At 42.4% G+C, this 21,795-nt stretch overlaps 2 protein-coding genes across 9 annotated transcripts in view; one reads left to right on the forward strand and one right to left on the reverse strand.

Annotated features, from left to right (window-relative positions):
- gstz1 (glutathione S-transferase zeta 1) overlaps positions 1-14,267 on the forward strand; it is a 33,151-nt gene extending 18,884 nt beyond the window's left edge. For 2 of the 5 annotated variants that reach the window (XM_063045774.1, XM_063045802.1), the window contains exons 2-10: positions 1,849-1,900; positions 2,389-2,456; positions 5,355-5,435; positions 6,172-6,297; positions 7,297-7,375; positions 8,777-8,829; positions 10,852-10,901; positions 13,200-13,333; positions 14,115-14,267. In XM_063045774.1, coding sequence (XP_062901844.1) covers positions 1,849-1,900; positions 2,389-2,456; positions 5,355-5,435; positions 6,172-6,297; positions 7,297-7,375; positions 8,777-8,829; positions 10,852-10,901; positions 13,200-13,320 — 630 coding nt within the window. In that variant the 3' untranslated portion in view covers positions 13,321-13,333; positions 14,115-14,267. Of the gene's footprint in view, positions 1-1,610; positions 1,712-1,848; positions 1,901-2,388; positions 2,457-5,354; positions 5,436-6,171; positions 6,298-7,296; positions 7,376-8,776; positions 8,830-10,851; positions 10,902-13,199; positions 13,334-14,114 lie in introns of those variants that run through there. The other 3 variants (XM_063045764.1, XM_063045783.1, XM_063045793.1) reach the window with 3 other exon arrangements.
- zgc:163014 (uncharacterized protein LOC100038766 homolog) overlaps positions 6,310-21,795 on the reverse strand; it is a 52,029-nt gene continuing 36,543 nt past the window's right edge. For 3 of the 4 annotated variants that reach the window (XM_063045745.1, XM_063045735.1, XM_063045725.1), the window contains one exon: positions 18,212-19,715. In XM_063045745.1, the coding sequence (XP_062901815.1) occupies positions 19,498-19,715 (218 nt within the window). In that variant the 3' untranslated portion in view covers positions 18,212-19,497. Of the gene's footprint in view, positions 6,546-18,211; positions 19,716-21,795 lie in introns of those variants that run through there. The other variant, XM_063045752.1, reaches the window with a different exon arrangement.

Below are 21,795 nucleotides of genomic sequence, written 5' to 3' on the forward strand. Positions count from 1 at the left end.
GCTGGGATCCCCAAGTAGTGCCATGTGACATCAGTCTCCAGAATGGTACCAACAGGCTTCTGACTCTACTGAATGGCTTTATAGTACAATAAGGTGGATTCCTGACCTCACAATGCATCTTGTTATGGCCTTGCTGTTGACCTGCACTGCACTTTCTCTGTAACTGTCACACTTTATTCTGTATTTTATTGTTTTCCCATGTATTACCTCAACACATTGTGAATTGAAATTATCTATATGAACAGTATGTAAGACAAGTTTTACACTGTACCTCAGTACATATAACAGTAATAAATCAATTTATCAGTTTTATCCTCCTGAACCTTTCCTATCAATGTACCTGTCAAAAAACCTTTTAAATGTTGTAAATGAACCTACTTCAACCACTTCCTCTGGCAGCTCATTCCATATATTCACCATCCTCTGGGTGAAAAAGTTGCCCTCAGGTTCCTATTAATCTCTCCCCTCTCAACCTAAACATGTGCTCTCTAGTGATTCCCCAGCCCTGGGGGAAAAATACACTCCATTTCAAAGATACATTTAATGTCAGAGAAACGTACACAATATACATCCTGAAATTCTTTTTCTTTGTGACCATCCATGAAAACAGAGGAGTGCCCCCAAAGAATGAATGACAGTTGAATGTTAGAACCCCACCCTATTTATTCCCCTTGTGATTTTAAACACTTTTATATGTTCATCCCTTATTCTCCTACACTCCAGTGAAAAACCGTCCCAACCTGTTCAACCTTTCTTCATAACTCAGTTCCTCAAGTCCCAGCAATATTCATTTAAATCTCCTCTGCACTCTCTACAGCTTAATGGCATCTTTCCTGTAGCAGGTGATCAAAACTGGACTTAGTGTTCCAAATGCAGCCTCAATAATGTCTTGTACAACTATAGTGTAAAATACCAACTTCTATTCTCAATGCCCTGACTGATATTCTCAAGGCCAGCCTGGCAAGAGCCGCCTACACCACTCTGTCTACCTGTGACTCCACTTTCAGGGAACCAGGCCCTTGTGCTTTACAACATTCCCCATAGCTCTGCTGTTAACTGGTGAATGCCCTACCCTCACATGCCTTCCTGAGGATGCAGCTGCAGATCATTTCATCACATCAGTGCACCTAGAGAGTACAAAGGGAAACGAGCGGTGCAGAATAACATGTTATAGTTACAAAGAAAATTCAGGTAGACAATAAGGTGCAAGCTCATAACTAGGTAGATTGTGAGATTGAGAGTCCATTTTATGTACTAGGGAACCGTTCAGTAGGCTTATAACAGCAGGGTAGAAGCTGTTTTGGAGCCTGGTGGTATGTGCTTTTGGGCTTGACAGGTAATGGCCCAAAATGTCGAGTCTCTATTCTCCATAGATGCTGCCTGACCTACAGAGTTCCTCTAGCATTTTGTGTGTGTTACTCTGGATTTCTTGTATCTACATTATCTCTTGTGTTTTGTATTTTCTGTATCTCCTCTGCATGGAGCACATAATTTCTTCTGCTCTCTGATTTACATCATTTCCATTTAATCTACCAGAGTAAATGAAATCTGGCCAATAGCAGAATAAACTTTAACCTCTGGACTGAGCTGTGATGGTTAGTGATTGGTGTTTTTTGTGTCCACCCATATTTTAATTCTGTTTGCACGTCTGACGTGGGAGCAGAGACTACAACGGGACAAAGCGCAACAGGACATGGCATCGAGGGGTAAAGTAGGTATCTACATGAATCAGCAATAACCTTCATCAGGGCAAGTGCAGGCCCTGGAACGTGTCTGAGTCTACACAGAACTAATGCAATCAGTTAGTGGATTGGAATCTAATAGTTACTGTGTGCTGCTTCTTTCCAGCCCGTGTTGTACTCATACTTCAGGAGTTCCTGCTCATGGAGGGTGCGAATTGGTGAGGCTCCAGCAACTGGCTGCAATTTGAAGAGTGTGTGTGTATGTGTGTGTGTGTGTATACCTCTCTGTGGGTGTAAATGTGTAAGATGGAGGCACCCAGATGGCTTTTAAAAGAAATTCAGCTCTATGTCTTGTCAATTGCAACAACCCATTAAACTTTGGACTCTGTTTTTTTTAAAAAAAAAAAGTTTCAGCTGGGTGAGAGGTTGCCTTGAATTGCACCCAGCTCAGTGAGGGAAGCTGGGCAGGTGTGAAACATTGAGTTTTGTTTAGACATACAACACGGTAACAGGCCCTCCCAGCCCAGTGAGCCTGTGGAGTGTAGGAGGAAACTGTAGCACCTGGAGGAATCCCACACAGTCACGGAGAAGATACAAACTCCTTGCGGATAGTGGCGGGAATTGAACCGGTGTCACTTGTGCTATGAAGTGTTATGCCACTGTGCCACCTTAAGTTTGTAAAGAGTTGTTTCTCTGCATCACTCAGCTCTTGCCTTCAAAGGAATCGCGTACGAACAGGTCGCTGTCAACTTGGTGAAAGATGGAGGACAGCAGGTACGTGCCCACCCCGTTACCCTCTGTTCAAACCATCTTCAAACTAAACTAGGCAAGATGTTGTGATTGCAATACTTGCATTCTTCAGCCATATTACAATTTGAAAATGTTTTCAATTATAAACCTTGAGCAGATTTGAAGAGTTATAGAACCATAGAAACTATAGCACAGAAACAGGCCTTTTGGCCCTTCTTGGCTGTGCCAAACCATTTTCTGCCTAGTCCCACTGACCTGCACACAGACCATATCCCTCCATACACCTCCCATCCATGTATCTGTCCAATTTATTCTTAAACGTTAAAAAAGAACCTGCATTTACCACCTCGTCTGGCAGCTCATTCCATACTCCCACCACTCTATGTGTGAAGAAGCCCCGCCCTAATGTTCCCTTTAAACTTTTCCCCCCTCACCCTTAACCCATGTCCTCTGGTTTTTTTTCTCCCCTTCCCTCAGTGGAAAAAACCTGCTTGCATTCACTCTATCTATACCCGTCATAATTTTATATACTATCAAATCTCCCCTCATTCTTCTACGCTCCAGGGAATAAAGTCCTAACCTATTCAACCTTTCTCTGTAACTGAGTTTCTCAAGTCCCAGCAACATCCTTGTAAACCTTCTCTGCACTCTTTCAACCTTATTTATATCCTTCCTGTAATTTGGTGACCAAAACTGAACACAATACTCTAGATTCGGCCTCACCAATGCCTTATACAACCTCATCATAACATTCCAGCTCTTATACTCAATACTTCGATTAATAAAGGCCAATGTACCAAAAGCTCTCTTTACAACCCTATCTACCTGTGACGACACTTTTAGGGAATTTTGTATCTGTATTCCCAGATCCCTCTGTTCTACTGCACTCCTCAGTGCCTTACCATTAACCCTGTATGTTCTACCTTGGTTTGTCCTTCCAACGTGCAATACCTCACACTTGTCTGCATTAAACTCCATCTGCCATTTTTCAGCCCATTTTTCCAGCTGGTCCAAGTCCCTCTGCAGGCTCTGAAAACCTTCCTCGCTGTCTACTACACCACCAATCTTTGTATCATCAGCAAATTTGCTGATCCAATTTACCACATTATCATCCAGATCATTGATATAGATGACAAATAACAATGGACCCAGCACTGATCCCTGTGGCACACCACTAGTCGCAGGCCTCCACTCTGAGAAGCAATTCTCTACTACCACTCTTTGGCTTCTTCCATTGAGCCAATGTCTAATCCAATTTACCACCTCTCCATGTATACCTAGCAACTGAATTTTCCTAACTAACCTCCCATGCGGGACCTTGTCAAAGGCCTTACTGAAGTCCATGTAGACAATATCCACTGCCTTCCCTTCATCCACTTTCCTGGTAACCTCCTCGAAAAACTCCAATAGATTGGTCAAACATGACCTGCCACGCACAAAGCCATGTTGACTCTCCCTAATAAGTCCCTGTCTATCCAAATGCTTGTAGATTCTGTCTCTTAGTACTCCCTCCAATAACTTACCTACTACCGACATTAAACTTATACTGGTCCTGTTTATTAAATGCCCTTTATATACAATGAATCCACTATCCAGGACAACAAATTTGATGACAAAGGTAAGTGATAATAAACCTGATTCTGATTCCGAATTGCCCTTTGTATTGTTACTTCTGTGAGGGAGGTAGCCATTTTACATACCGCAAGCTCCTACTAAGTCCCCTCCTTTACTCCCTGTGTACCCATGACTGTGTCACCACCCACAGCTCTAGTCTGCTAATTAAATTTGCCGACTACACTGCATTGATTGGCCTTATTTCAAACAATAATGATGTAGCCTACAGGGAAGAAGTCATCTCTCGGACACAGTGGTGTCAAGAAAACAACGTCTCCCTCAATGTCGCAAAAACAAAGGAGCTGGTTGTGGATTACAGGAGGAATGGAGACGGGCTAACCCCTATTGACATCAATGGATCTGGGGTTAAGAGAGTAAACAGCTTTAAGTTCCTCAGAATCCACATCATCGAAGACCTCACGTGTACACACCAGCTGTATGGTGTAAAAAGCACAACAGCGCCTCTTTCACCTCAGACCGTTGAGGAAGTTTGGTATGGGCCCCCAAATCCTAAGAACTTTCTACAGGGGCACAATTGAGAGCATCCTGACTGGCTGGTATGGGAACTGTACTTGCCTTAATTGCAAGATTCTGCAGAGAGTAGTGTGGACAGCCCAGCGCAGCTGTAGTTGTGAACTTCCCATGATTCAGGAAATTTACAAAGACAGTTGTGAAAAAAGGATCATTGGGGACCTGAGTCACCCCAACCACAATCGACTCCAGCTGCTACCATCCAGGAAATGGTTCTGCAGCATAAAAGCCAGGACCAACAGGCTCCGGGACAGCTTCTTCCACAAGGCCATCAGACTGATTAACTCACGCTGATCTGAGTGTATTTCTATGTGACTGTTTATTATAAATTATTATGATTGCACATTTAGAGACGTAATGTAAAGATTGTTACTCATGTATGTGAAGGATATAAGAAATAAAGTCAATTCAGTTCAATACTACAGCCACATGATCATATGCAGGATGTTAATTGAGTGATAGATATTGCTCAGGACGGGACAGAATCCCTTCTTTGGGATTGTTGAGTTTCATTTATCCAAACATGCAGAAAGTCATTTGGATTAATAACCAGCACAACCTTAGGAAGTGTTTGGTGACAGGATAGCATGTCCAAAGTGTTTAGCAGAACAACAGAAGCAGCAGCCACAACAGCTTCAAAATAAACTCTTTTCCTCTCTCCCATCCACCCACTTACCCAGACCCAAGACCAGCACTTTACTCCTGATGGACAGATGGGGTGAGGTGCATATTGGTCCTGTTAGGAGCACCATTTTAATCAGTAACTTCCCTTTACAGTACGCTGATTCGTTCAAGAAGCTTAATCCCATGAAGCAGGTGCCAGCGCTCTCCATCGATGGGATTGTCCTCTCCCAGTCGGTAAGGATGGCTCGTTTCTATTGAGTGGTTTTGTTACTCTGTGATCTTGGAATTTGCCCAAGAGAAGGGTTCAAGGCCTGTTTTTGCCCAGATATGTAAATTTTTACTTTATTACTCAGACCTGCCTTGTTATCTCAAATGGTGAACATAGAGATTATGCGGATGCTGGAAATCTTGAGAAATGCACAAAATGCTGGAGGAACTCAGCAAGTTACGCAGCATTCATGGAAGGGAGCAAACAGTTGACAATTTAAGCCAAGATCCTTCATCATACAGAATCTAGAATAATAAGCTGGGGGGGTTGTGGAGGGGAAGCGTACAAGCTGGCAGGTGAGAGGCTAGTAGCTTCTCACGTCAACCCACCCACCTTCAGGTTCAGATTCATTTATTACATGTACATTAAAACATACAAAGAAATATCATTTGCATCAACAACCAGCACAGTCCCAAGGATGTGCTGGGGCAAGCTGCAAGTATTGCTATGCTGCCAGCACCAACATAGCCTGCAGCATATGTCTTCCAAAGACCTAACCGATATGTCTTTGGAAGGTGGGAGGAAACCCACGTGGTCATGAGGAGGATGTACGAACTCCTTACAGTGGTGGGAATTGAAACCTGATTATTGGCACTACCATACCATGCAAATTGTTTTGTAAATTTTAGGTTTTTCTGTGTGAACGAATCCAGTCTTTAACACACAATTCTGGTTGTTTGTTACTTTCTCTGCTGATGGTAGATGGCCATAATTCATTACCTGGAAGAGACTAGACCCAATCCACGGCTGTTGCCCGCTGATCCCAAGAAACGTGCCCAAGTCCGCATGATCTCTGATCTCATTACCTCTGGGATCCAGCCCCTACAGGTATGGCTTTGGTTCCAGTGCATACCCCACCAGTCTGGTTCCACCTTCGCTTGCCCTGCGAATTCTTTGTGCTTTCAGTTGTTTGACAGAGAGCAGCAGTTCCTCTCTCTGCCCCTCGCAAGTTTGGTCTGTTACACACATCTGGCTGCACATGTGGAGTATTATTTTACTATTTTCACATACCAAGTGTGTTGGATCTAGTGATATTGATCCAGGGGTTCCTCAGAAGTCAAGAATGAGGCATTAAACTTGGTGGTTTCCCATGGTTTAAGTGTAACAAGAGCAAAGAAAAAAGAAAAATAAGTTAGTCATTTCATACTCTGATTTGAGATAAAACACATTCCATTGATAGAATGAAATCTGTGAAATAGCCAGATTTAAAGGGGCATGACACCTGCTACAGAAAAACTGAGAAGCTTCTAGAAAATACAGCATCAGCCATATTAGAATCACTGGAAAATTCATTGAACACTTACCTGCATATAGGTGATTACACAAAAACTATAAGCAAGCATAGGAAAGTTAGTCCACAAGAAAAATAATAATTCAACACCCTAATCTAACTACAGTGAAAGTTTCGATAGTGTGTTATTCAGACAGATGATTCCATACATCAGTATATCAAGGTGGTAGAAAGTTACTGAAAAAGTGCACAGTAGGTAAACAAAGTTCAAGGGCCATGATGAGATAGATTGGGTGTTTATCATACAAGTCTGATACGTTTGTCAGAAGCAGTCTTTGAGCCTGATGGCATGTGATTTCTGGCTTCTGTATCTTCTGCCTGATTGGAGGGGGAAGAAGAGAAAATAATCAAGGTGGGTGAAGTTGTTGATCATGCTGGCTGCTTTTCTGAGGCAGTGAAAAGTGTGGACGAAGTTGATTGACAGAGGGCTGGATTGTGTCTGAAGTTCTGAATAACCATGGGAGGGGTTAGTTGGGCTGAGTTGTTTTACTGTCTCTAGAATGAGCATATTGTCACAGTGCTCTCTGATCTTTCAGAACCTGGGTGTGCTGCAAAGGGTAGGAGAAGAGAAGAAGCTAGACTGGGCCCGACACTTCATCATCAACGGGCTGCAGGGTGAGATCAGGCGATCATGTCGTGTTGGATGGCTGCTGTTTAATGTTCTTGTTCAGTTTACCTCACACCTCAGTACCTCCTCACTCCTCCTGATCAAACCCTTTAGATTCTATTGTTCAACAAGTCCTCAACAGCCTTCTAAACTTACCTGTAGTCCAGTTGCCCCTGTGCTAACTTAGATTTGTATAGTTATACAGAATGGCCCAGTAAAAGTCCTTTGGCCCAACTTGTTCAAGCTGATCAAAGTGCAGTCAAATGGAATTCATGGAGATGGATGTTTGACTCCCATTCCTCTAAATCTTCCCTCTCTGAACTTTCCAATGTTGTTATTAATACTGCAATTGTATCTATCTCAATCACCTCTTCCAGCTGCTTCTTCCATATACCCATCACCCTCTGTGTGAAAGTTCCCCTCAGGTCCCCTTTAAATCTTTTCCCCTTTCTCCTTAACCTCTGCCTTGTATTTCCTGTACCCTGAAGAAAAAACTGACCATCTACCTCACTTATGCCCCTCGTGACTTATAAACCTCTCAGATCACCACCCAGCCTCCTATGCTCTAGGGAGAGCAGTGCCAACCTATCTAGTCTTTCCTTATAATTTGAGCGCCCCCCCCCCCCCAAAGTCCTGGCAATATCCTTGTGAAACTTGACAGGTGGCATGGTAGCATAGTGGTCAGTACATTCACTTTGCATACGAACGATCAGCGAGCGATTCCCTGCCACTATCTGTAACGAGCTTGTACATTCATCCTGTGACCACCTGGGTTTCCCCTCACATTCCAAAGACATACAGGTTAGGGTTAGGAAGTTGTGGGAATGCTTTGTGGACGCTGGAAGCACTTGTTGACTTTCTCCAGCACATCCTTGGCCTGTGTTGGTCATTGACACAAATTAAGTATTTCGCCATATGTTTCGATATACGTGTGAATATTACGCTATTCTTTAAACTCTCCTGTACTCTCCCTTGCTTACCATTACCCTGGTACTCACTGGCTCCTGTCTGAGTGGCTTAATATTAAAACCCTTATTTACAAAAGGTCTCATCCTCCCAACTCCACCCCACCTCCTTCAGATCTTTTGCACTCTGTACTTTGACCTCCTACCTGTCTTGTCTTATTTCTCCATGCTGGTAAACACATTTTTCTAAACCTGGAATTATTTTTAAAGCTCCACTTTCTCTCCTTCAAGCAGCTTGGTAAAATCTGTCACCAAGTTCAGCGAAGTTTCTTTGACCAAAATTTTGGCCATTTGGCCTTAAATCCCTTTGTTGCTTAGTGCTGCAGCTTGGCCTGAGTTTACAAGGGATGTTTTACTAATGGCCCCATGTAACTAAGTTGTTTGGCTCATCTCGCTCTGATCCCATCTTTCTGCACTAATTTCTTTTGTCTTTTTTTTTTCCAGCTCTAGAGTGTCTCCTGCAACAGGTGTCAGGACGATATTGTGTCGGTGATGAGGTACGTACTGGCAAGCTTCCAAGTGGATATCGTGTTTAGAATGAAAATGAAGGAGTTGGAATCAGTTTGTTTCATCAGATCATGTGCACAAGTACAGTGAGGTACAGGTAGAGTGAAACGCTTGCCTGCAACAGCATCACAGGCACATGGGTACAGAACATAAATTATTCGGACAGAGAAGAGAAAAAGACTGTGGAAGTCAAGATGGCACATTATCTCATTGAAACCTATTGAATATTGAAAGGACTAGATAGAGTGGACATGGAGAGGATGTTTCCTGTAGGTGGTGGGGCGGGGGGGGGGGGTGGGTGGTGATAGTGTAGGACCAGAGGGCACAATCTCAGAATGGAAGGTTGTCCCTTTATAACAGAGACAAGGAGAAATTTCTTTAGCCAGAGGGTGGTGAATCTGTGGAATTCATTGCCTCAGATGGCTGTTGAGGCCAAGTCATTGAGTATATTTAAGGCAAAGGTTGTAGGTTTTTGATTAGTAAGGGTGTCAAAAGTTATGGGAAGAAGGCAGGAGAATGGGGTTGAAGGGTATAAATGATTCAGTTATGATAGAAGAGCAGAGCAGAGCAGATTCATTGGGCCAAATAGCCTAATTCTATGTCTGTCCTATGGTTTTAACGTAGTGTAGTGGTTATTGTAATGCTATTACAGCACCATCAACCTAGGTTCAATTCTGCTGTCCATAAGGAGTTTGTATTCTTTCCTCATGACTGCATGAATTTTCTCCAGGTGCTCTCAGGTTCTAAAGATGTACAGGTTAGATTATTATTTGGCCAGTTGGATGTAATTGGGCGCTGCAGGTTTGTACGGTCAGAAAAGCCTGTGACTGTGCTATACCTCTAAATAAATAAATAAACATAAATAAAAGATATTATTGCAACAAGAAGACACGTCTATGGTAGAGTGAGAGATGGTCTGTAGTGTTCTCTTGCTGTGGTTGGTTAGGCTTGTGTTAGTTCATTCCAGAGCCAGATGGTTGAAGGGAAGTAGCTGCCCCTGAACCTGATGGTATGGGACTTCAGACTTCATTAACTCCTGCCATTTGTAGCAGGAGCAGGGATCCTTTATGTTGCCTTCCTGAGGTAAGCTGGATGATTATTAAATGGTAACTTGGGTTATTAAATGGTAAATTAGTTTATATAGATTCTTGTTTCATTATTGTTGCATGTACTGAGGTGCAGTTTTGCAAGCCATCCAGACAGATCTTTTCTTTACATCAATGATTGAGTTAATACAATGGAAAACAATAACAAAATGCAGAATAAAGTAACACATGTAAAACTTTTAGTGCATTGACCTTCATAAGTCAAAGTATTGAGTACAGGAGCTGGGATGTTATGTTGAAATCCTGTAAGGTGTAGGACCGGCAAAATGTGGAGCATTGTAAGCAGCTCTGGGAAACAACCTACAGGAAAGATGTCAATTAGGTTGAAGAGTGCGGAGAAGATTTACAAGGATGTTGCCAGGACATGAAGACCAGAGTTATAGGGAAAGATTGAATTGATTAGGACTTTATTCACTGGAGTGTAGGAGAATGAGGGGAGATTTAATAGAAGTATAAAAAATTATTAGAGATGTAGATAGGGTAAATGTGAACAGGCTTTTTCCACTGAGGTTGGGAGAGATATGAACTAGAGGTTATGGGTTAAGGGTGGAAGGTGAAATATTTAAGGAAACACTGAGAGGGAACTTGTTCACTCACAGTATAGTGCGAGTGTGAAATGAACTGCCGGTAGAGGTGGGTTTGATGTTAATGTTTAAGAGGTTTAGATTACTAAATTGATGGGAGAGGTATGGAGGGCTGTGATCCAGATGCAGGTCGATGGGACTAGGCAGAAGAGCAATTCAGCATGTACTACATGGCCTAAAGGGTGCGTTTATGTGCTGCAATACTCTATTACTCTGAGCTTTACTTGCTCCCTCACCACGTGCTGGGTGCCGAGGTCCCTGTGGGACATTAATCAGGAGCTATGGTACGACTGATCTAGTAATATGATTTTGTGCTTTCCAGGTGACGATGGCAGACCTGTGTCTGGTCCCACAGGTGTACAATGCGGTGAGGTACAGTTCTAGTCATCCTTTTGGCAATTATCTCAGTAAATAAATAAATACAAATCAAATCCATACATAATGACTTCAGGGTAACAGTTTCCAAACTTCACTCTGTCTGTGGCTCCCCCAGCCCCACTCTCAGCCCTCAGGCTGTTGCTGGAGTAGACAAGATATAACTTTTCAACCCTCCCAAAACACATTCCTTGCAAATTGTTTTAAAACTCATACCCTAGCTTTCAAGCCATTCAGTGTCTCTACTTCCCAATTTCTGCAGACTCCTGTGTGTGTGTTTTTTTTAAATCTGAGATATCTATATCCAAATGTTGGCCGTTGATCACCCCAATTTTAAATGCTCTACCTTCCTAAGCACTGTCTCTCCATTTATGATGCTTCCCTACGTTTACATCTTTGAACAATGATATAGTCAGCTTTGTGTCAGTGTCAGATTTTGTAAACTTCAAGGACTGGAGGGCCGAAACTGGCCTGTCCTGGGTGTGATTATGTATGGGGAGGTGCAAGAGGCCTGTTTTGGGATTTTTTTGCTGCTCCTTATGTTTTGCCAAGCATTGTGGGCATGCTGTTTGGTTTTGGAATGTCTAATGGCACTTGCAGGCTGCCCCCAGCACACCCTTAGGGTTGTGCTGGATGTTAGTGCAAATGACACAATACAGTGGCATGCAAACGTTTGGGTACCCCGGTCAAAATTTCTGTTACTGTGCATTGCTAAGTAAAAGATGAACTGATTTCCAAAAGGCATGAAGTTAAAGATGACACATTTTTTTAATATTTTAAGCAAGAAAACTTTATTTCCATCTTTTACAGTTTCAAAATAATAAAAGGAAAAGGGCCCCAAGCAAAAGTTTGGGCACCCTGCATAGCAGTACTTAATAACACCCCCTCTGGCAAGTATCACAGCTTGTAAGCGCTTTCTGTAGCCAGCTAAGAGTCTTTCAGTTCTTGTTTGGGGGATTTTTGCCCATTCTTCCTTGCAAAGGACTTCTAGTGTTGTGAGATTCTTGGACCGTCTTGCATGCACTGCTCTTTTGAGGTCTATCCACAGATTCTCGATGATGTTTAGGTCGGGGGACTGTGAGGGCCATGGCAAAACCTTCAGCTTGCGCCTCTTGAGGTAGTCCATTGTGGATTTTGAGGTGTGTTTAGATTCATTATCCTGTTGTAGAAGCCATCCTCTTTTCATCTTTGGCTTTTTTTTTAAACAGATGACATGATGTTTGCTTCCAGAATTTGCTGGTATTTAATCTAATTAATTCTTCTCTCTACCAGTAAATGTTCCCCGTGCCATTGGCTGCAACACAAGCCCAAAGCATGATCAATCCACCCCTGTGCTTAACAGTTGGAGAGGTGTTCTTTTCATGAAATTCTGCACCCTTTTTTCTCCAAACATTCCTTTGCCCATTGCGGCCAAAAAGTTCTATTCAAAAGGTTCAAAGGAACATCTAAACAAGCCTGATGCATTTTGGAAACAAGTCCTGTGGAATGATGAAGTTAAAATAGAACTTTTTGGCCAAAAGGGTGCAGAATTTCATGAAGAGAACACCTCTCCAACTGTTAAGGACAGGGGTGGATCGATCATGCTTTGGGCTTGTGTTGTTGCCAGGGGCATGGGGAACATTTACTGGTAGAGGGAAGAATGAATTCAATTAGATACCAGCAAATTCTGGAAGCAAACATCACACCGTCTGTAAAAAAGCTGAAGATGAAAAGAGGATGGCTTCTACAACAGGATAATGATCCTAAACACACCTCAAAATCCACAATGGTCTACCTCAAGAGAAAAAGGTGAAGGTTTTGCCATGGCCTTCACAGTCCCCTGCCCTAAACATTATCAAGAATCTATGGATAGACCTCAAAAGAGCAGTGCATGCAAGACAGCCCCAGAATCTCACAGAACTTAGAAGCCTTTTGCAAGGAAGAATGGGCGAAAATCCCCCAAACAAGAACTAAAAGACTCTTAGCTGGCTACAGAAAGCATTTACAAGCTGTGATTCTTGCCAAAGGGGGTGTTAAGTACTGCCATGCAGGGTGCCCAAACTTTTGCTTCAGGCTCTTTTCCTTTTTTGTTATTTTGTAAAAGGTGAAAATAAAAGTTTTCTTGCTTTAAATATTAAAGAAATGTGTCATCTTTAACTTTATGCCTTTTGGAAATCAGTCCACCTTTTACTCGCTTAGCTATTCACAGTAACAGAAATTTTGACCGGGGCACCCAAACTTTTGCGTGCCACTGTATGTAACAAATCTGAATCATCTCCCCTATTATACACAAGTACACCTTGTTCTCTCCTACAGGTATAAGGTGGATATGGCTCCATTTCCTACCATTTCAAAGATCAACAAATCCCTCCTGGAACTAGAGCCATTCAAAGTCAGTCACCCCTCCTGCCAACCTGACTCTCCTCCAGGACCATGAATCAAGCAGCAAGGTGAGGGACTGCAAAGTAATTTGTAGCTCTATCAAACACTGCTTAGGGCTTGGAATATTGTGTTCAGTTCTGGTTGCCTTATTATGGGAAGGAGCTGGAAGCTTCAGAGAGGGAGCAGAGGAGATTTACCAGGAAGCTGCCTGGATTAGAGAGCATGTTTTGGGAGGATAGGTTGAGCAAGCTCGGGCTTTTCTCTTTGCACTGAAGGAAGATGAGAGGTGACTTGATGGAGGTGTATAAGATGATAAGATGGATAGACCAAGTCTACACACAAACTGTTGGAAGAACTCAGCAGGTCAGGCAGAATCTATGGAAATAGTTGATGTTTCAGGCCGAGACCCCTCTTCAGGACTAGGGGTGGGGTGGGGGAGATGCTAGAATAAAAAAGGTGGGGGCAGGGGAAAGAGGGTAGCTGGAAGGTGATGGGTGAAACCAGGTGTGGGGAAAAGTCAAAGGCTGGAGAAGAAGGAATCTAATAGGGGAGGAGAAAGGGAAGGATGGGACCCAGTGGGAAGTAATAGGCAGGTAAGAAAAGGTCAGAGGGGTAATGGGGGAGAATTAGTTTTCCAGAAGCAATCAATATTCATGCCATCAGGTTGCAGGCTACCCAGACAGAATATAAGGTGTTGTTTCTCTATCCTGAGGGCAGCTTCGTCTTGGACCGACACGTTGGAATGGGAATTAAAATATTTGCTTAAAAAGCACAACATTGTGGCTGAAGGGCCTGTACTGTGCAAATAGATTTTATGTTAACATTCTCACCTTTTGTCTTTTTCCTTAGGGTTTTGGTCACACTTTGAACCATATTGACACCTACAGCTGACAAATTAAGAACTGCAAATTATACCAATCAGTGGACTATCAACTTCTCTCCATTTTCACTTTTTTTTAATTAAAAGATGAATAAATTTAAAGATTGAAATTACCTCTGTTTAATTCTGTCAAGAAAATGCAACATTGAGCAGCCTGTAGGCAGGGCAGGCAGCAACACAAGGGTACGCTGCTTTGCTGTTTGGACGTCGGGACCTGCTGAAAGGGGATGGAAAGAGCATGTGAACAAAAGCAGCTGCTTAAGGAGCAGGTGTGGGACTGCATTACTGGGTAAAGAAACAGCAGAGTTGATTGGGAAACAGAGGATAGAGGAGATGTGGCATTGCCTGTGGTTGGTTAATAAACTCATACTGAACTAGAAGATGATTAGCAGGGAGACAGAGCAAGAGAAAGACATCAAAACATGTGTCAATGACCAATACAGTCCAAGGATATGCTGAGGGCAGCCCACAGGTGTCACCAAACTTCCATGCAACAAAGCATGCCCACAAGTTACTAACCCAAACTCATACGTACATGTTTGAATATGGTAGGAAACTGAAGCATCAGGAGGTCATGGAGTGAATGTACAAACTCCTTACAGGCAGTAGTAGGAATTTAACCCAGGCTGCTGGTACTGTGAAGAGTTACACTAGCTGGTAGACTAACCGGTGGCCCTGCTTGAGTCCAGGAGGTGGAGAAAGGCAGCCTCAGGTGCAGAGGATTGGCTGCTGTTCATCACAATTGGTTCAACCACTTCTCGCCCCAGTGGGACACAGCCATGCTTAAGTGCAAGCAGGCTTTCCCACCGAGGTTGGGTGAGACGAGAACTAGAAGTCATGGGTTCATGGTGGTACTAATGTGGACTGAGCTGCTAGAGGGGGTGGATGCATGTTTGACTGCAACATTTGGACAAGTACATAGATGGGAGGGCTATGACTGCTACCTCAGTATTTTGGTCTCTCTGCACATTTTTTTATATTGTAACTTAATGTTTATGTACTGCAGTGTACTGCTTACCACAAAACAACAAATTTCATGTGTCAGTGATGCCATATTTCTGATTCTGGATGCCATCTCTCTGCCCACCTGTCTTGACAATGTGGAAAAATTTTTCTAGATCTTGGTGAGTGTGTGTGTGTGTGTGTGTGTATGTATGTGTATATATATATATGTATGTATATGTGTGTGTATGTATGTATATGTGTGTGTATGTATGTATATGTGTGTGTATGTATGTATATGTGTGTGTATATATATGTGTGTATGTATGTATATGTGTGTATGTATGTATATGTGTGTATGTATGTATGTGTGTATGTATGTGTATGTATATATGTGTATGTATATATATATATATGTATATATGTGTATGTATGTATATATATATGTGTATGTATGTATGTATATGTATGTATGTATATATATGTATGTATGTATATATATGTATGTATGTATATATGTATGTATATATATGTATGTATGTATGTATATGTATGTATATATATGTATGTATATATATGTGTATATATATGTATGTATGTATATGTATGTATGTATATGTATATACATGTATGTATGTATACGTGTATGTATATGTATGTATGTATATGTATGTATGTATGTGTATGTATATATATATATATATCCATATAACAATTACAGCACGGAAACAGGCCATCTCAGCTCTTCTAATCTGTGCCGAACTCTTACTCTCACCTAGTCCCACCAACCTGCACTCAGCCCATAACCCTCCATTCCTTTCCTGTCCATATAGTTTTCCAATTTAACTTTAAAAGACAACATCGAACCTGCCTCAACCACTTCTGCTGGAAGCTCGTTCCACACAGCTACCACTCTGAGTAAAGAAGTTACCCCTAAACTTTTGCCCTTTAACTCTCAATTCATGTCCTCTTGTTTGAATCTCCCCCACTCTCAATGGAAAAAGCCTGTCCACATTAAATCTATCTACCCCCCTCATAATTTTAAATACCTCTATCAAGTCCCCCCTCAACCTTCTACACTCCAAAGAATAAAGACCCAATTTGTTCAACCTTTCTCTGTAACTTAGGTGATGAAACCCAGGTAACATTCTAGTAAATCTTCTCTGTACTCTCTCTATTTTGTTGACATCTTTACTATAATTCAGTGACCAAAACTGTACACAATACTCCAAATTTGGCCTCACCAATGCCTTGTACAATTTCAACATTACATCCCAACTCCTATACTCAATGCTCTGATTTATACAGGCCAGCATACCAAAAGCTTTCTTCACCACCCTATCCACATGAGATTCCACCTTCAGGGAACTATGCACCATTATTCCTAGATCCCTCTGTTCTACTGCATTCTTCAATGCCCTACCATTTATCATGTATGTCCTATTTTGATTAGTCCTACCAAAATGTAGCACCTCACATTTATCAGCATTAAACATCTTTCAGCCCACTCTTCTAACTGCCTGAATCTCTCTGCAAGCTTTGAAAACCTACTTCATTATCCACAACTCCACCTATCTTAGTTATATTACACACTCTTACTTTCACTCACACACTCAGAGATCTAGAAAAACTTGTACATGCATGCATTTTTAGTAGGCTTGACTACTGTAATAGCGTTTTCACAGGTCTCTGTAAAAAATCCCTCAGACAGCTGCAGCTTATTCAGAACACTGCTGCTAGAATCCTCACTAAGACCAAGAAAGTAGAATATATCACTGCAGTTCTCAGATTGCTACACTGGCTTCCTGTCCATCAGAGGACTGATTTTAAAATATTACTACTGGTTTATTAAGCACTCGGTCTAGGGCCAAAATACATCTGATCTCTTGCTGCATCATGAACCTTCCTGAGCTCTCAGGTTGTCTGGGGCAGGTCTGCTTACTGTCCCCAGGGTCAAAACTAAACACTGTGAAGCAGCTTTTAGTTACCATGCGCCACATATCTGGAATAACCTTCCAGAAGATCTGAAGTCTGCCAAAACTTTAAGCTCTTTTAAATCAAAGCTTAAAACTTTTTGCTATAGCTTTTGATTAGAATCTCCTGCACTGTAACTTCTATTTATCATGACTATTTTTTGTGATTTTATTTTCTTATATTGCCTGAAATTTGATATTTGATTTTATATATCTTGTTCTATCTAAAGCACTTTGAACTGGCTTGTGTTTGAAAAGTGCTATACAAATAAAACTGCTGCATTCTTTTGCCTTCTCCCTGTAACACCCTTACCAGTTAAGAACCTATCAACCTGCACTTTAAATAAACCCAATGACTTGGCCTGCACAACCGTCGATGGTAACGAATTCCACAGATTCACCACCCTCTAGCAAAATAAATTCCTCATCTCCGTTCTAAAGGGACATCCTTCTATTCTGAGGCTGTGCCCCCTGCTCCTAGACTCCCCCACAATAGGAAACATCTTCTCCATCTTGGCCTTCAATTAGGTAGATTTTGATGAGGTCTCTCTTCATTCTTCAAAGTCAGAGCAGTCAGATGCCTTACAGTCCCTTCAGATGACAACAGTAAATACATCACACAAACCCACCACTGCCCAAATAAGTCAACTACAACACCAGAACCCAGAGTGAAAATGCCACCCATACAGTTTTGATTAGTTGTTCAGACATAGAACAGTACAGCATAGCAGAGGGCTTTCTTAACCTATTCCAAGATTAATCTTGTCCTTCCCTCTCACACAGCCCTCCATTTATATTTCATACATGTGCCAATGAGTTTCTTAAATATCCCTGATGTATCTGCCTCTACCACCACACCTGGCAGCACGCTCCGTGCACCCACTACTTTCTGAAAACTACCACTGACATCACCCCTATACCTTCCTAAAATGAGTTCTGGTTGCCTCAAGGATATGGAAGCTTTAGAGAGGGTGTAGAGAATTACCAGGATGGTGCTTAGTTTATTGAATATGTCTTACGGAGATAGGGAGCATTGTTTTAAGATAAAATAAGGGAAAGTATAGAGAGGATGTCAGAGCTACTGTAGGTTTTTTTTCTATTTTTTTGCGGAATGATGGGTGCGTGAAACACCCTGCCAGGGTGGTGGGAGAGGCAGCTACATTAGGACATTTAAGAGACTATTAGAATGGCACATGGATGAAAGAAAACGGAGGGGTATGTGTGGAGTAGGTTAAAAGTTCAATAAATCACCTTAAAATTATAGCCGTTTGTTAGCCATTTCCACCACAGTCTATAGTTGTCCACTCTATGCATCTTATCATTTTGTACACCTCCACCAAGTCATCATTCTCCTCCTCTCCAAAGAGAAAAACCCTAACTTACTCAACCTATCTTCTTAATACATGCACTCTAATCCAAACAGCATCCTGGTAAATCTCTACAGCCTTTCTAAAGCTTCCACAGCCTTCGTCTAATGAGGAATCCTAGAACTCTTTCTCTAAAAGTCATTCTGTTAGTTTTCTTACAATTCACTTCAAAAGAGAACTCTAAACCATGAACAAGTTTCACAAACCCTACACTGTCAAAATAGAGTCATAGAGCACAGAACTAGGCACTCTGGACCAGTTGGTCCATGCCAGACTGTTATTCTGTCAGGTCTCATTGACCCACACCCAGAATACAGCCCTCCATGTACTTCTCCCAACTGTTTAATATCTAACCCACGGCAGCTTGTTCTACATTCTCACCAGCGAATGAAGTTCCCCTTAAACATTTCACCTTTCACTCTCAATCCATGACCTCTTGTTCTAGTCTCACCCAAAATCAGTGGAAAAGGCCTGCTTGCATTTACCCTATCTAAACCCCTCATAATTTCATATTCTTCTATTAAATCTTCCCTCATTCTCCAAAGTTCCAGGGAATAAAGTACTAACCTGTTCATCTTTTCCCTGCAACTCAAATCCTCAAGTCAAGGCAACATGCTTGTAAATTTTCTCTGCACTTTCATCACGTTGGTATTTTTCCTGTAGGTAGGTGACCTGAACTGCATGATACTCCAAATTCGGCCTCAGAAACGTTTTATACAGCTTCACCGTAACATCCCAACTCCCATACCCAATACTCTTATCTTTCTATCTTTTTACTGAAATGCAGTGCAGAATAGGCTCTTCCAGCCCAGCAACTGATTTGACCCTAGTCTAATCACAGGACAGTTTACAATGGCTAATTAACCATATACATTTATCACATCTCCCTTCATTCTCCTACACCCCAGAGAATACGCCAGAACCCAGAGGGTAAAAGGCTGTGACCACACAGTCCTGATTAGTTATTCAGATTGTTTACCTCTGTCATTAACACAAGGAGACAAGGTCCCAGCGATACAGTTTAATTATTTACTGGTCAGGCCACCTTCACCTGGCACACGTGGATAATCTCATGTATGGGGCTTTTCTGAGCGGTCCTCACCCAGCTCCACAGTGACCTGAAGGGTGTCATTGTAGAACTGTCCAGCGCTGTCGGAACCTCCAAAGACCAGGAGTTTGAGGCAGGTCCCTGTGCTGCCCTGGCTTGAGCTCAGGTACACTAGGCTATGACCTGCTCTTGGCACAGAGGACAGAGGATGGTGATTCAGACTGCTCCAGTTGTAGGTGTCTGGGGGTGCAGAGAGTATGGAAAGGAAGGAGTTAGTGCTGGGTGATGTCCACTTGATAGAAAGTTGCCCAGCATTTGTAGTTGCATACTCCATTACTACAACACTCTCAGTTTCACAAGCGTAATGATCGCTAAAGGTCACCACTATTCATAAAGTGATCTCTCAACTTCAACCAGGCTCCCTCTCAGTTGCCCTGTCTGTTAATTAAATTAAAGGCATCCATTAGTCTTGTGGGACCACGAATCTGCGCCTGGAAAGTCTTCACTCTCCAGGGCGCAGGCCTGGGCAAGGTTGTATGGAAGACTGGCAGTTGCCCATGCTGCAAGTCTCCCCTCTCCACAACACCGATGTTGTCCAAGGGAAGGGCATACAGCTTGGCACCAGTGTCGTCGCAGAGCAATGTGTACAACACGTTGCCTCGGCTGGGGCTCGAACTCACGACCTTCAGGTTGCTAGTCCAATGCCTTAACCACTTGGCCACGTGCCCACTCTGTTAATAATAGAGGTCATATTACCCATAATCCTCTGCACTGAAGAAATCAGTCTATCCCCTGTACATCGTTAATGGAGTACAAGTATGTCCAGCAAAGGTGGTGTTTGCTGATTATAAACACAAGAGATTCGCCAGCTGTTGGAAATCGTGAGCAACACACACAAAATGTTGGAGGAACTCAGCAAGTCAGGTTGCATCCATGGAGAGGAATAAATGGTTGACATTCCAGCCCAAGACCATTCATCAGGACTCCTGATTCAAGTGTTTTCTAATCGGTTTTGCAGTGAGGTGCATGGTGAGAGATTGCAGAGACCAGGTGTACAGAGGGACAAGGGCGTCAGAGTGCATGATTCATAAAAGGCTGATGTGTAGAGACAGCAATGAGTGAAGAAAACTAACAGCAGATAGCTGATTGGTAGGATTGAATGTTAGATGTCTTACTGGTGAGACCACACCAACAGCACCATCACAGCTTTGCAGCATAAGAACATAAGAAACAGGAGCAGGAGTAGGCTATCCGGCCCATCAAGCCTGCCCCGCCATTCAATAAGATCATGGCTGATCTGTCCATAAGCTCAGCTCCATCTACCTTCCTTTTCCCCATAACCCTTAATTCCCCTATGTAAAAATCTATCTAACTGTATCTTAAATATATTTAGTGAAGAAGCCTCAACTGCTTCCCTGGGCAGAGAATTCCACAGATTCACAGCTCTCTGGGAGAAAGAGTTTCTCCTCATCTCCGTCCTAAATCTTCTCCCCTGAATCTTGAGGCAGTGTCCCCTAGTTTTAGTCTCAAATATGGAGTCATATGTAGTGCCTTGAAAAAGTATTCACTCACCATACCTTTGTTCACATTGAAGAGCATTACAACCAGAGATTTTGATTCATTTAACTGAAGTTTTAGATTTGTGCATCACATGGTCCTTTTTTCACAGTAGGGCCCAAAATACGGGGGAAAATTGTAAAGAATGAAAAACTAAAAATTCAAAACTCACCACACGACCACCAAAAAAGCATACAAGACAAGGGAACACATACCAATCATTGTAGAGGGATCAGAAGTGAAAAGAGAGAGATATTGACACACAAGAACTTGAAATTGCTCAGAGGACCCAACCTGGACACAACATACTGATGCAGCTGTAAAGAATGCAAGGCAGTAGCTATACTTCATTAGGAGTTTGAGGAGATTTGGTTTAACCATATAACAATTACAGCACAGAAACAGGCCATCTCGGTCCTTCTAGTCCATGCCAAACTCTTACTCTCACCTAGTCCCACCAACCTGCACTCAGCCCATAACCCTCCATTCCTTTCCTGTCCATATAGCTGTCCAATTTAACTTTAAACAGCAAAATCTAACCTGCCTCACCCACTTCTGCTGGAAGCTCGTTCCACACAGCTACCACTCTCTGAGTAAAGAAGTTCCCCCTCATGTTACCCCTAAACTTTTGCCCTTTAACTCTCAACTCATGTCCTCTTGTTTGAATCTCCCCCACTCTCAACAGAAAAAGCCTATTCACGTCAACTCTTTCTATCCCCCTCAAATTTAAATACCTCTATCAAGTCCCCCCTCAACCTTCTAC

The sequence above is a fragment of the Mobula hypostoma genome, chromosome 1 (assembly GCF_963921235.1).
Source record: "Mobula hypostoma chromosome 1, sMobHyp1.1, whole genome shotgun sequence".
NCBI classification, from domain to species: domain Eukaryota; kingdom Metazoa; phylum Chordata; class Chondrichthyes; order Myliobatiformes; family Myliobatidae; genus Mobula; species Mobula hypostoma.